The 12,712-nt window shown below is 48.8% G+C and overlaps 1 protein-coding gene across 1 annotated transcript; it reads left to right on the forward strand.

The window, feature by feature from the left end:
- Nucleotides 1-331: 331 nt before the first annotated feature.
- On the forward strand, nt 332-12,465 carry LOC136367916 (cytochrome P450 3A12-like). The gene is made up of 13 exons (XM_066329768.1): nt 332-438; nt 1,278-1,371; nt 2,414-2,466; nt 3,575-3,674; nt 4,045-4,158; nt 4,706-4,794; nt 5,385-5,533; nt 6,033-6,160; nt 6,473-6,557; nt 7,213-7,373; nt 7,547-7,773; nt 9,252-9,414; nt 11,334-12,465. Exons 1-13 carry the CDS (start codon nt 368-370, stop codon nt 11,427-11,429), a joined length of 1,530 nt encoding a protein of 509 aa, XP_066185865.1. The 5' UTR covers nt 332-367; the 3' UTR covers nt 11,430-12,465.
- The last annotated feature ends 247 nt before the right edge of the window (nt 12,466-12,712 follow it).

Here is a 12,712-nt window from a genome sequence, read left to right on the forward strand (position 1 = left end):
GGGCCCCACCCGGGAGACACAGGGCACGACTCTCGGGGCTGGCAGAGCGGGCTCCGCGGAGGGCGGCTCCGCACAGACACCCCCGCAGCTCCTTGTCCCTCTAGAGGCCGCGCGAGGAGCTCGGGGCGCCGCCGCCCTTTGCTCCGCTTCTGCAAGCCGCCCTTTAGCAGTTTCCCAGTGGAGAGGGGAGGCACAGCCGCACTCCCGGGGAGCCCTGAGCCGGGGCCCGGCCGGAGGCGCCGAGCGGGCGGGGCAGCGCCGCCTTCCCCTCAGCGAGGGCGGGCACAGGCCGGGACAGGGACAGAGGCCGGGGCCGGGAGCGGGGCCGGGGCGCGGCGGCGGCAGAAGCGGGCGGACAGCGGGTATCATGTATCTCCTGCCCAGCCTCTCCCCCGTCACCTGGCTGCTCCTCATCGCCTTCCTGTGCCTGGTGGCCCTGTAAGTAGAGGCTGGGCCCCTGGGAGAGCGGGCAGGAGAAGAGCCCAGTGGCGGTGGGGTCGAGTGAATTGGGCTGAAAGCAGCCAGGGCCGCCGCGCTGCCCTCACGGCACAGCGAGGGCTGCCAGCGGGAAGGAGCGGCTGGGCTGGGCGGGAAATCCTTGATGGTTTTCTTTTTTTTTTTTTTTTTTTTTTTTTTTTTAGCTTTTCCCAGTGAGTAACTTCCGTGTGTTTAAAGGCAGCAGCGCCCGTGGCGTCCTTAGGCTGTGCCAGCTGGGAGCAGCGCAGGGTGATGCCGGAGCTGCTGCCAGAACTCCCCGATTAAGTAGTTCTGTTGGCAAAACTTCGGCTTATGTGGCTCAGGGGAGCTGTAGTGAGCTGTACAGGCAAAAACTTAATTTTGCTGTGGTAATTTATGTCCCTGCCGTGCCGCCGTTGCGCGGCCACCTGAGCGTCTCAGGAGGTCTTTGCAAAGACAAACACAAGGGCAGGCCTCAGCTTCAGAACTCCATCGCTCCGAGATCTCTCCTGAGTCACCTGAGCCACAGTTGTCTGAGCTGGGCAACTGAATGAGGCCCTGAGTAAAGCCCTGAGGTGCCCAGGTACATTAGTTTGTTTAGGCTGGGCTGCAGCTCCTCTCAGCCCTTGTCTTCCATCAACACACCCCAACTGATCCTGCATTTATTGCAAAGAGTATCCTTAGCAGGGCTGGTGCTAGTCCGTAATTTCAGCTTTCCCTGAGTGGCAGAAACTGGTTATTTTAGCAGTTCCCTGTGCTCAAGAGGAAGTATCTTCTCTTTTCATTGCACATGTGCTTTTCACATGCTCTTTGCTTGGCAGCTATGGGATATGGCCCTACAGGACCTTCAAGAAGCTGGGCATTCTTGGCCCACGGCCTCTGCCATTTGTGGGAACTTTCCTGGAGTACCGGCATGTGAGTACCAGCAGCTGCTGCTCTCTAGTGCCTTAGATCCTCCCTGTGGCTGGTGCTGTTTCTCCCATTCTTTGGGGAACTCTTTCCTCTGTACTTGATTCAGTCAGATGAAAGTTATGCTTTTAGGTAGGAAGCTCTTTGGATGCACAGAGAAACTAAAAGTTCAGGCCGACCTGAATGAGGTGTGCTGCATTTTAAACCTACTTTGTAATTTAAATTTTTAGTTTCTCCCTGTGTTGCTACCTGCTCTCGAGCGACTGAAGTTCTGTTGGTAACAAAAAAAAAGTATTGGAAAGATGCTTAAGACTGCTATTTTCTGGGAACTATGTGTTTCTTTGCCCTTTTTATCATCAACATGAAGAAGCTGAATTAGCCCCAGAAATGCTTCATCCAACCACTTACTTTTGGGCCAGGTTGAGACTAAGACAGATAAAGAGATTTTTAAATAAAACTCAAATATTATCAAGCTACCAAACCTCATCAAATTACAAGGCAGTAGCTGATCCCAGGCAACTGATTGCAAATACTTCAATGAAAGAGGTGTTTTATTTGTGTTTGCTGGGTTTACATCATGCGTAGTGAGTGTTGGATGTCACATAAGTTTCATCCTTACATATAACATCAGTTCTCTAGTGGAAACAGTCCAGTAGCTGCAGAGGGAGATCATATGAGGACAAGGCAGCAGCAGCTCTAACTTGTTGAGCTGAAGGTGAAAGGACACCCTTGGGTCCAGTTCTGCCTCCTAACTCTGCTCACTAAAACTTTGTACCCTGTCATACCTTGTCTTCATTACCTTTTTAGATAAGGTTGGCTTGTGGAAGCTGAAAGTGCCTTTTTCTTTTTTTTTATCTCTGCCCTCTTTTTTCTCTCCAATGCAAATGTCCCCTAAGCATCTGCATGATGCTTAAGAGGACCATGCACCTCCCAGCCTCAACCTCTGCCACTCAGAGTGGGGCTGAGGGATGCATTGTGCTGCCAGCTGTGGCCTGATTTGATCACTTTTCACTGGCAAACTGTTCATTTCTCCTTTCTTCTTTTCCAGGGACTCCATGAGTTTGATCGGAATTGCTTTGAAAAGTATGGAAAAATCTGGGGGTGAGTTTCTGCAGCACAAAGCTACCAGTTTGGGGTGCTCCACAGCCCCAGAATAGAATGGGAAAAAGTTAAATTGATGTTATGTTCCTCAGCACTGTAATTCCAGCAGTGACAGCCTGGGAGAATCAAGATTTACCACTGGTAAAGTCTCCACCTGTCCCTCCAAGGCTTTTCTCCTGCTGGGATTTCAGGGTGGTGTGGGGTTGGGATGCTGATGGCCAGTTTGTGGGGTCATTCCTTTGCAAAGGCTTTGAAAATCACCTCCACTGCTTGGTGTCAAACTGAGCCTCCTGCCTTTGAAGCTGCTTTTCTGTGTGTCTGGAGCAGAAAGCAAGCTGCAGGCTGCCACGGTGTTTTTCATCTTGCTCCCTGCTTCTCCCAGAGCTGGAGCACAAGCTACCTTTCAACCTGCCTCCCTGCTCCCTGCACAGTGCTTGTTTTGTGCAGGAGCCTCTTATCATGCTTCTACTGAGAACCTCTCAAACCAAAACAAAATTGCTCTGCAAAAAAAAAATCCTGGGAGGCTTCATGAAACCTGGTGCATTTTTTTTTGAAAGATTAAATGTTCACACGCTTCTTGAAGATGGCAGCTCCCCTCAGCTGTGGCCCAGGGCTCCCTGCCCTTTAGCCCACACCACGACTTTTAAGTTTTTTCTGTCTCCATTGATTGGAAAATGTAGGAGACAGATGAGTTTTTTGCCTCTCAGTGCCTTGCAGGTGAGGCAGGAAATCTCTTTCCTCCACAGGTGGGCTGTTTGGTGTGGATTTCTTGTCTCCAGCCATCAGTAGTGGAAACTGCTCAGACAGCCCAAGTGCAGGGGATCAACACTGTGGCAAAAAGCTGCCTTTTATCTAAACCCACATGGCTTTGGCAACTCTGCAGTACCACAGACAATTGCTAGAAATGCTCATGCCACCCATGTTTGTCACTTTCCTACCTTTTCTCCTCTTTTACTACATAATAAGCAAGTTTCAGCCTCGTCCTTCCAACTGCTTTGTCAGAGGGCCCAAACCCTTTGCGCTGTGGCTCTGGCCATGGACAGAGCAGGCTGCTTTTGCTCCAGCTGACCAGGAAGGGTGGACTGACTGTAGCTTTCTCTTGGCTTAGGTTTTATGATGGCAGGCAGCCTGTGCTGGCTGTTTTGGACCCTGTCCTCATCAAAAACATCCTGGTGAAAGAGTGCTACAACATTTTTACTAACCGCCGGGTAGGTGCCTAGTACTGGACAGTGCACATGGAGCAAGAAATAAGGAGTTTCTTCTTCGTTTCTGTTCTCCTCTGGGCCCTCCAGCAAGTACTTGCTCTCTGATGTGCCCCAGTTTGTTGATGGTACCAACATTAAAACTCAGCTGAGGACGTGTAGGGGCTGGGACATTGGGCCATCAGCCTGAATGTGCCCTTGGGGCTGATGTCATATATGATTCTTATACTTCTGTTTCTATTTCTGTTTGCTGGTCAAGGTAGAGCTGACATGACTTCCTGGGTCAAGTCAACACTCCATGGAAGGTGTTTCTTTGCATTTCTGTCACATGGAAGGGGGCTGTAAACCTTCACCTGTCTCCTGTTCCCCTGTGCAGAACTTTCGGCTGAACGGGCTCCTGGGGTCGGCCCTCAACGTGGCTGAGGATGAGCAGTGGAAAAGGATTCGTACAATGCTGTCTCCAACCTTCACCAGTGGGAAGCTGAAGGAGGTAAAGAACAGGTACTTTGCATCCATAGCTGGAGGAGAACTGAGCTGTTTCTGAGTGCAGACCTGACCCTCTAATGAGGAGGTCACCTTGTGTGCCAGGACCACATCCATGAGCACCTTCACTGTTGGTAGCATTCAGCAATACAGTGTCTGTCTGCCATCCCAGGGGGGGAGTCAGGCCAAGGGGCTGGGGGATGAAACAGCACATGAGGCATTGCCCTATGGCCTGTATGTTCATTCTGCTAAACACATCACTCACACCAGGCTTGTCCATTCCCCATGTTCACTCTCAGCTGGAGTGGATGCTAAGCTGGAGTGGGAGCTGTGTGTGGGTTTTTGGAGGAGAGCCTTGCTCAGTCGTAGTCCTAGATGAGCTCTCTGGACAGGTTGTTAAGATGAGAGAAATCAATGTCTGAGGCCTGGAAATGAGACCTCTCCCTTGCCCTTCCTCCCCAAGCCAGACGTGGCAAGTGGCAGATGGCAGTGTGGCCCAGCTTTGGTGGCAGGGAAAGAGTCAACAGTGCTTTCTGCTTTGGTTTGCATTTCAGATGTTCCATATCATTAATCACTATGGTGAAAAATTAGTGGAAAACGTTGAGAAGAAAGTGGCTAATGATGAGTTTGTGGCTGCGAAGCAGTGAGTAACTGTGTGGGGCTGACAGGAAAGGGTTTGTATTCAGTGTGGGGAAGGGGCTGTGCTGGAGAGCCTTTCCCATGCTGCAGCATGGATCCCTTGTCAGCTGTGGAAGCAAACTCCACGGCAGCCATAGGCATGGCATGTTCCTCAGCAGTGGGCTTGCTGGACTCTCTTCTGCTCAAATAGGAGAGCTGTGCCCTTTCCCCATTTCATTTTACTGGGGATGCATTTTGAGGTAGGAAGCATTTCCCAGAGTTTGTCTAGAAGCTGCACAAGATATGGTATTTTCAGATGTCATTTTTGCAATCTCTTTTACAGATGAAAATCAGTATATAGTCATTGTTACCTGAGACTGCAGTTCAGTGCTTTCCAACTACAGCTTAGATTTTTGAAGCTGAGAAAAGTTGGGGGAATTAATGCAATGGGAAACTTCAAAAATAAAATTATGGTTTCTGCCAGATCAGGACAGACCTACTATGTTAGGACTGTGCATTAAGAGAGATTCCCTCACCAGGATTGTTCCTAGATGGGCTCTTACTTACTCCTGTGGTTGGGTTAATCTCATTCACTCTCTCTTCTTCTCTACTCAGCATTTTTGGAGCTTACAGCATGGATGTGGTGACCAGCACTTCTTTCAGTGTCAATATTGACTCCATGAACAACCCCAATGACCCCTTTGTCACCAACATTAAGAAATTTCTCGAATTCAGTTTCCTAAGTCCTCTGTTCTTACTCTTAGGTATGACAAACCTCATCTCATACAGCCCTGAATCGATGTCAAAGGTGCTGCAATTTCTGGTAGCTCCTTTAGTGGCTTTGAGTCCTTTCTGCCATATGGGAGGTGCTCAGCACTTTGCAGGATTGGATTTACAGTCTCAGATCTGCAGATCAGATTTCTTTTCCCCAAGAAAACCACAGCCAGTGGTTTGTACTGCTCATGTGGATCTTAGCAGCATTCTCCTGTGAGGAGAGACCCTGTTTGCAGAGATGGTGGAGAGCTGTTCTGTCACAGAAAGCTGCACTTAGGGTGGTATTTTGGTCATAAAGTAACAGGGTGGTATTTTGGTCATAAGGTAACATATGGAGGAGGTTCTCAAGTGCTGTTGCATCCCAGCCATAGTTAGGTAAAAGGGATGGAGGCAACAAAAAGGGTCAAGATTACTGCTCCTTTCTATGCTTTGTGCCAGTTTTGATTTTCCCCTTTGAGCTCTAGTGTGTTGTCTCTTCTTCCCTTTTAGTGGTGTTCCCCTTTGTTGTCCCTGTGCTGGAAAAGATGAAGGTGACTCTGTTACCCTCAGAAGTCATGGACTTCTTCAAGAATGTCTTCACAAAAATGAAGAAGGAACGTGAAAATGGCAGCAGCGTGGTGAGTCCAGCCTAGGTGACCTCTTCTCTTCAGGAAAAGTCCTGAGTGCAGGAGGAACCTGGTGGCATCTTGAGAAGCTGTGGTGTGTCACCCGCTCTCCAAGCTCACCAAACCCAACAAAGGGCAGAGCCATGCCCTACCTGGGCATCCAGATGGAGACAGTATCTGTGTTCCTGGAGGTCTGTAGTCCAGACCTCATCATGTATTGAAGCCATGAGCTGTGAGTGGAGCAGGTGTCTCAGCGAGGGACTTGTGCTTGACAACGTTTGTCTTCTCCCCACCCACATCTTCTCTGCCTCTGTTTCTCCTCAGGACCGGGTGGATTTCCTGCAGCTCATGATTGAATCACAGAACTCACAGGACGGATCCAAGTCTGCTGAAACCAACGTGGACAAAAGTATGTCTTAAGATGTGTCCTCCTCTCAGCAGAAAGCATTAGTTCCTTATCCATTGAGAAGGAGAGGATTTTTATCCATTTAGAGGGAGAAGATTTTAGTGGTTAATCCCATGCAAGATTCCAGGTCTCAGTAGCGGGGCCATAATGATGTTTATCACAGGTCAGCCGTATTTTTATTATCTCATTTCCTGGGATAACTTCTGAGGTGTGTTTGTGCAACAAAGAACAAAAAAAGTGGGTGTCTCCTTACCCCCATTTCTTACTTTGTTGCCTCTGGAGGCCAGCAATGTTGGCTGTATATCTAAAAGCACACAAAGCACATATGCTGTGTGTACCTTGCTCACCTGTGAGCTCACCTCTGTTCCCTGTCCTGGGTAAGCTGTAAGAAGATAAAGGCTCAGCCAAGGCATAGTCCTGGTCTGTCAACTCAAGGCAGGATGCTTTTAAACTTCTGAGGTGCTGGGACAGGGTATTTGTAGGGCACCTCTGTGGTACCAGAGGGTAACAGTTAGTTCCTTTACCAACTGTTACATAGCTAGGAGTAGCATTACCTAGACTGATGACTGGGATTCTGAATTCCCGAGGGTTCTGAATTCCCGAGGGCTAATTACTGTTAATTTCAGCTTCCTGCATGTGCTTCTATGCATTTTTTCAGCATTAAGTGATGAAGAGGTTCTGGCCCAGGCTCTTATCTTTGTCTTTGCTGGTTATGAGACCACCAGCTCCACGCTCAGCTACATAGCCTACAACCTGGCCACTCACGCTGATGTGCAGCAGCGGCTCCAGGACGAGGTTGACACACACCTGCCCAACAAGGTAAAGGAGGGTGGGAAGATGCTGGGCTTGTTCCCACCTGCCTTGCCAGCCCAGGTTGGGAACAGAGTGGCAGAGGTGCTGGCAGTGAGGTTCCCCCTCCCCTGGAAGCACTGTGGGGCTGTAGGGGTGGCAGATGTAGTGCTGTGTTCTCAGTCCTCCCGTCCCTCTCCCAGGCCACCCCCACGTACGACGCCATCACTCAGATGGAGTACCTGGATATGGTGGTGAACGAAACCCTCCGGCTCTACCCTGCCGGGGGCCGCCTCGAGAGGGTCTGCAAGAAGACTGTGGAGCTCAGTGGGGTGACTATTCCAGAGGGAATGGTGGTGCTGATCCCAGCCTTCGTGCTGCACCGGGACCCACAGTACTGGCCAGAGCCGGACGAGTTCAGGCCTGAGAGGTGAGGGCCACATGGGGGAATAGCTGCGAGCTCAACCTCAGCCCTGCGAGTGGGAAGGGCAGCAAAAGTGGGGAATGCCTGATTATAACATTTAAATCAGGCATTTATCATTGTCTGACATCTCGTCCCAGCATTACCGTGAGGGGAGTTTTATGATCTACATCCATAAACTGTGCATGGAATTTAATTAACTGCATTGAAGGGAGCAACAGTGAGAGCAGCTCCCAGCAGCTGTAACACTGAGGGGTTTATGGCCTGATATTAAAGCAAGAGCTGTTGGGTGACTGGCACAATGCCCTGCAAATCAGCAGTGGAAGGGCAAAGATGGGTAGGAAATGAAACTTAATTTTTACCTCAAGTTATGAAGCAGTCTTTGCTTAGGAGCACTGTCAGACCCTGCAAAATGAGGCAATAGCCCAAGGCAGACCTGGGATACCATGAACCTGATAATCTTCAGGTGGCCACCAGACACTGAGGCTTGGTCCAGAGAGAGCAGGACCAGACCTCTGCCCTTGCACTAGGAGGTGAAATACCCCCGGAAATTAATTCTGATGTGGGGATGTGGTGAGGCATTTTTTTGAGACAAAACATGGCAGTGGTATCAGGCAGAAGCACCTGTGGGGCCCGTGGTCAACTTGTGTTGGATTCAGAAGGAAACACCCAAATATGATTGCTCTGACAATAGGTGAACTTATACCAGTTGCTCCAGTAGCCACATCATTATTCCAGTTGTCACACTGGGTATGGGTAGCTGGACAGGAGCTCTTTAGCGCTCATTTCCCTTGCTGGGAGTTCATCAGAGGGATGTGCTGGTGTCTCAGTAGTGAGATACTTCACTTCTGACTTAGCATGGCTGAGGTTTGTACCTCATGCACTGGGAATGAAAAGCTTTCTGACATGAAAACCAGCTGATCACTAAGAAGTATTACTGAAAATGCTCAGTGGCAAATTTCTCTGTGAAGCTGATTGTTCTTCCCTGTTTTTCATGATGAGGAAAGGAATGGGGCTGGCAAATCTCAAAAGCAGCCCTGCCTTTAGTCACTCAGGGGGAGAACATCTTTGTGCTCGCTCGGTCCTTTGATCTGCAGGGAAGCTGTGGAGCTGTAGACCTGTGTGGTTTAGGGTTTGAAATCTGGGTTCAGTTTTGGAGCTGAGAGGGAGTTCTGAGAAAAGAGTAGTTATGAAATCCATTAGTGTATTTCAGGTATTCCCAGGACACCCAATGCACCTGGATTTGCACAACCAAATCTGAGCAGTAGGATGAAAGCAGAGGCATAAAGTATCTATTGAGACAGAAATAAGAGACTTAGCTGGATTCTTCTAATATGCACAGAACACAAAAGGCTTTTCCCTTCCCAGACCCCTCATCACTTCAGATTTGGAAGCTGGCACATCCTGGAACAGAGTGGCTCTTGCTAACTTGGTTTTTTTGTTTGTTTCTTTGGTTGGGGTTTTTTTTGTTTCTTTGTTATAATCAGGTTCAGTAAAGAGAACAAAGAGAATATTGACCCCTACACCTTCCTGCCATTTGGGGCTGGCCCCAGGAACTGCATAGGGATGAGGTTTGCTCTCCTCGTGATGAAAGTGGCTGTGGTTGTCCTGTTGCAGAACTTCTCATTCAGACCCTGCAAAGACACACCGGTGAGGATGTGGAGTGATGTGTCTCAGTATCTGCCCCTTACTCCCTCTGAGATGGTCCTGCTCTTATGTGGGAATAACTGTTTAAATCTTCCCAGTTTATTTTAAGGGGTTCACCACAACTTACTCATGCTTTTTTTAAAAAGCCTCTACAGAAGCATATTTAATGTTGGTGGGATGTTTTTGGCTGAAATCCCTGAAGTCCTGTGCACCTGAATTGTGGGGTGCTCTCTCCCCCACAGTGCACCATTGATCTGTTTGACCCAGATTAGAAAGACCCTTCTCCAGAGAGGAAAAGAATATCCCCCAGCCTGTGCCAGAGTTGTGTTTTGCAACACAAACATGGCTATTCTCTGTGGGACGTCTCAAAGCACCAAAATTCTTCTCTTATGGGCCAGGGGGGGTCCTAAAGGGTAGCAATTTTCAAGCAAGCACAATCTGGGATAAGTTTGAATTGGTGACCCTCTCCCTCTCTGAGGCTCTGCAGGATCCCCACCAGGCTTTGGTTTTGCCCAGGATGTCAGTGAATGCTGAGCACAGTCCTGATGGGATGGCCCTTGCAGAGTGGGAGTGTTGGACACGAAATAAATGCAGGAGCTGATGCAAATGATGTCAGTCCAGCCCTGCTGAGAGCACGGCAGCTCCTGTGCCTCAGGCAGGCAGCACCACGGTGTTTCCAGCCTGACCCAGCCCCCTGCACTCACTGCTGCAAAAGGCTGGGCCATTATTACATTCTCTTGGTGAGGAGAGCTCGGGAAATCAGAGCACAGGGGGCAACAAGTCACTCAGAGGACATTTGTTGTAAGAAACAGAAAACTCCTTATTAAATTATTACTTGGCACGGGTGCTCAGCTGGAATCTCTGCAGATTCAGATTGCAGCTCAACTAGTAACCTGGAGGTGAAAGACTGTAATAGTCCATTAACAATGCAGTGACCTATCCACCCTCCCCCAAGTCTAATGACATTTTTCTAGTCCTCTGCAATCCATAAAATTGATTCTTTTTATAACTGCCTTTAATTAAAAGGAGACAAGTTAAATATGTATTGTATTATTGGTGCCCATAGGTTTATGGGGCTCTTTCAGCCCTTTTCTCTACAGAAGGTGTCATGTACATCACATCATAGCAGGAGGGAGAATTTCATGCTGGAGCATCCCTTTGGAGCATGTATATGGAAGCTGCAGCCTCCTCTCACTGCTCCACTGATGGCACATTGGGCTCCAAGCCATATTGCTTAGATTCCCTGAAACAAAACTTACTGGGATATGGGGGGTGAATGTGGCCTGTTGGGCTGGGGCTGTGTCCCCCTTGTCCTGATGGGGACAGAGGGAGCAGCATCCACTGGTGGGGGACACTTTAAACACACAAACCCTCCCCTGAAACATGACCCCCTCCCACACCAGCTTTAAATGTTGTTTCTAATGAGATTCCCAGCCTACCCCATGGAAACCTTTCCTGTTGATGCAGTCTGAGCAGTGATTTTAGTTTTGCTCTTCCTGGAGAGCTTACTGCTGCTCCAGCTCCCATTATGATCTAGCTGCCCTTAGTACTGACACACTTCTGCATTAAAGAAAATGGCCCTGCGTGCCCCCATTTAGCTGCAGCACCCTGGGTGGGGTTTGGCTGCTCTTCCCTCCACGTGCAGCCTGATGATCAGTGCACCGAGCTCTCTGTACTGCCCCACATGAAAGCCAGAACTCACCAACCACTTTATCCAAGAGCTGGGGGCTGTTAAACACCTGCTGGTGGCTGCTTTGCATGACCCATAGTGATGGTCCTGCTGTAAGTACACCTGTGAGCTGGGAAATGCACTGCAAACAAGTGGTAGCTGGGATATGTGTGAGCTGTAGGGCTCCTGGTGTCCTGTCTGTCCTTTCTCCCAGCTGATGTGGCTGTTTCATTGTTTTTTCCTCCTGCTCAAGATCCCACTGGTCCTGGACTCAAAAGGTTTCATGCAGCCAAAGAAGCCCATTGTCCTGAAGATGGTCCCCAGAGCCCAGGCTGACCTGAAGGAGTGAAGGAAGCAGGAACAGAGCAAGAGACTCTTTAATTTAATGGTGCCTCCTCCAGCTCTTGAGAGGAGACCAGGTTAATGTGTGTGCTGTAGGAATGTCAGGGGGGCAGCCCCCCCATTTCATGGGGGTTTGGCCCAGCACGATTACATGAGCATTACCCTAATGAACACGAGCCCCAGGTCCTGCTGTCCCCAATCACAATAGGCATTTTGCAAGACCATTTGCACTCGAGTTATTTGGGAATTTTTTTTCTCTCTCTCTGAAGAGGCACTTTTCTAAGCAATTTGATTCTAGACATTGTCAGTCTCCTGGCAGTGTAATTTAAATCAAGTTGGGAAGAGCAAATTGCACATAGTTAAGTAATGCTGCCACTGCTCCTGTTCCCACTGCCTGCTGGGTGACTCTGTGTCTTGTGGTTTTATTCTCCTGGGAATGCAGAGTTGTCCAGGGCTGTTTCCTCAGCTCTGTGCTAAGACCCTGACAAGTGTTAAAACGGTCACATCCTTAGGGGACTGAATGCTTGCAGCAGATTTTCTGATGCTGATTTATTTAGATTTTGGTATGGTTTTAGATGGCTTTTGTGTGATTTCAAGTGCAGATGGGTTAACTGGAGATGTCCAGAGAGAAGCAGTTACCCCTAAGGACTGGAGATCTGCAGAGTGAGAGAGAAGTTCCCACATGTGTTTCCTGATTGTTTGCTCATTTTATCGTGGGCATGCGGCCACCTGCCATGGGAGGGATTGTCAACACAGGCACCATCCATACTGCTGTATGACACCTTTTGGTCTGATTTATATTAGGCAACTGTAAGACCAACTTAACTAAATTAATAATTATGCAGGGTGCAGCACTAAGAGCCTTCAGATGTCCTGGACAACCCTGTCTGGGAGAAAAGTGCCTTTGCCTATTGAGTGCTTCGAAATCTTGCCAAACTTTGTAATTTTTGTAGAGTCTAGAATTTCATATTATTCCTCCAAAAACTGCTGCTGGAATGCTAATTGCAATAAAAAGTTCACTTGTCTGTTCTGTGCCCACCTGATGCCAGTCTCTGCTGCTGTGCTTTCTCCACACACAGTGACTCCATCCATAGATCTCACAAGCCTTTGGCCAGGTGATGAAAACTCCTTTTATCCTGGATGAATCCCTGTGGGTGCCATAAATCCTAAAAGCTGCTCCTGGAAGTACAAAAGCCCAAAAGGAACAGCTGAGCAGTCATTGAGGGTATGAAGTGATTCCTATTGCAAAAAAACCTTTATTCACTACATAGCACTTTTTATATTTCTTTT

Source organism: Sylvia atricapilla, chromosome 15, assembly GCF_009819655.1.
Source record: "Sylvia atricapilla isolate bSylAtr1 chromosome 15, bSylAtr1.pri, whole genome shotgun sequence".
NCBI classification, from domain to species: Eukaryota; Metazoa; Chordata; class Aves; order Passeriformes; family Sylviidae; genus Sylvia; species Sylvia atricapilla.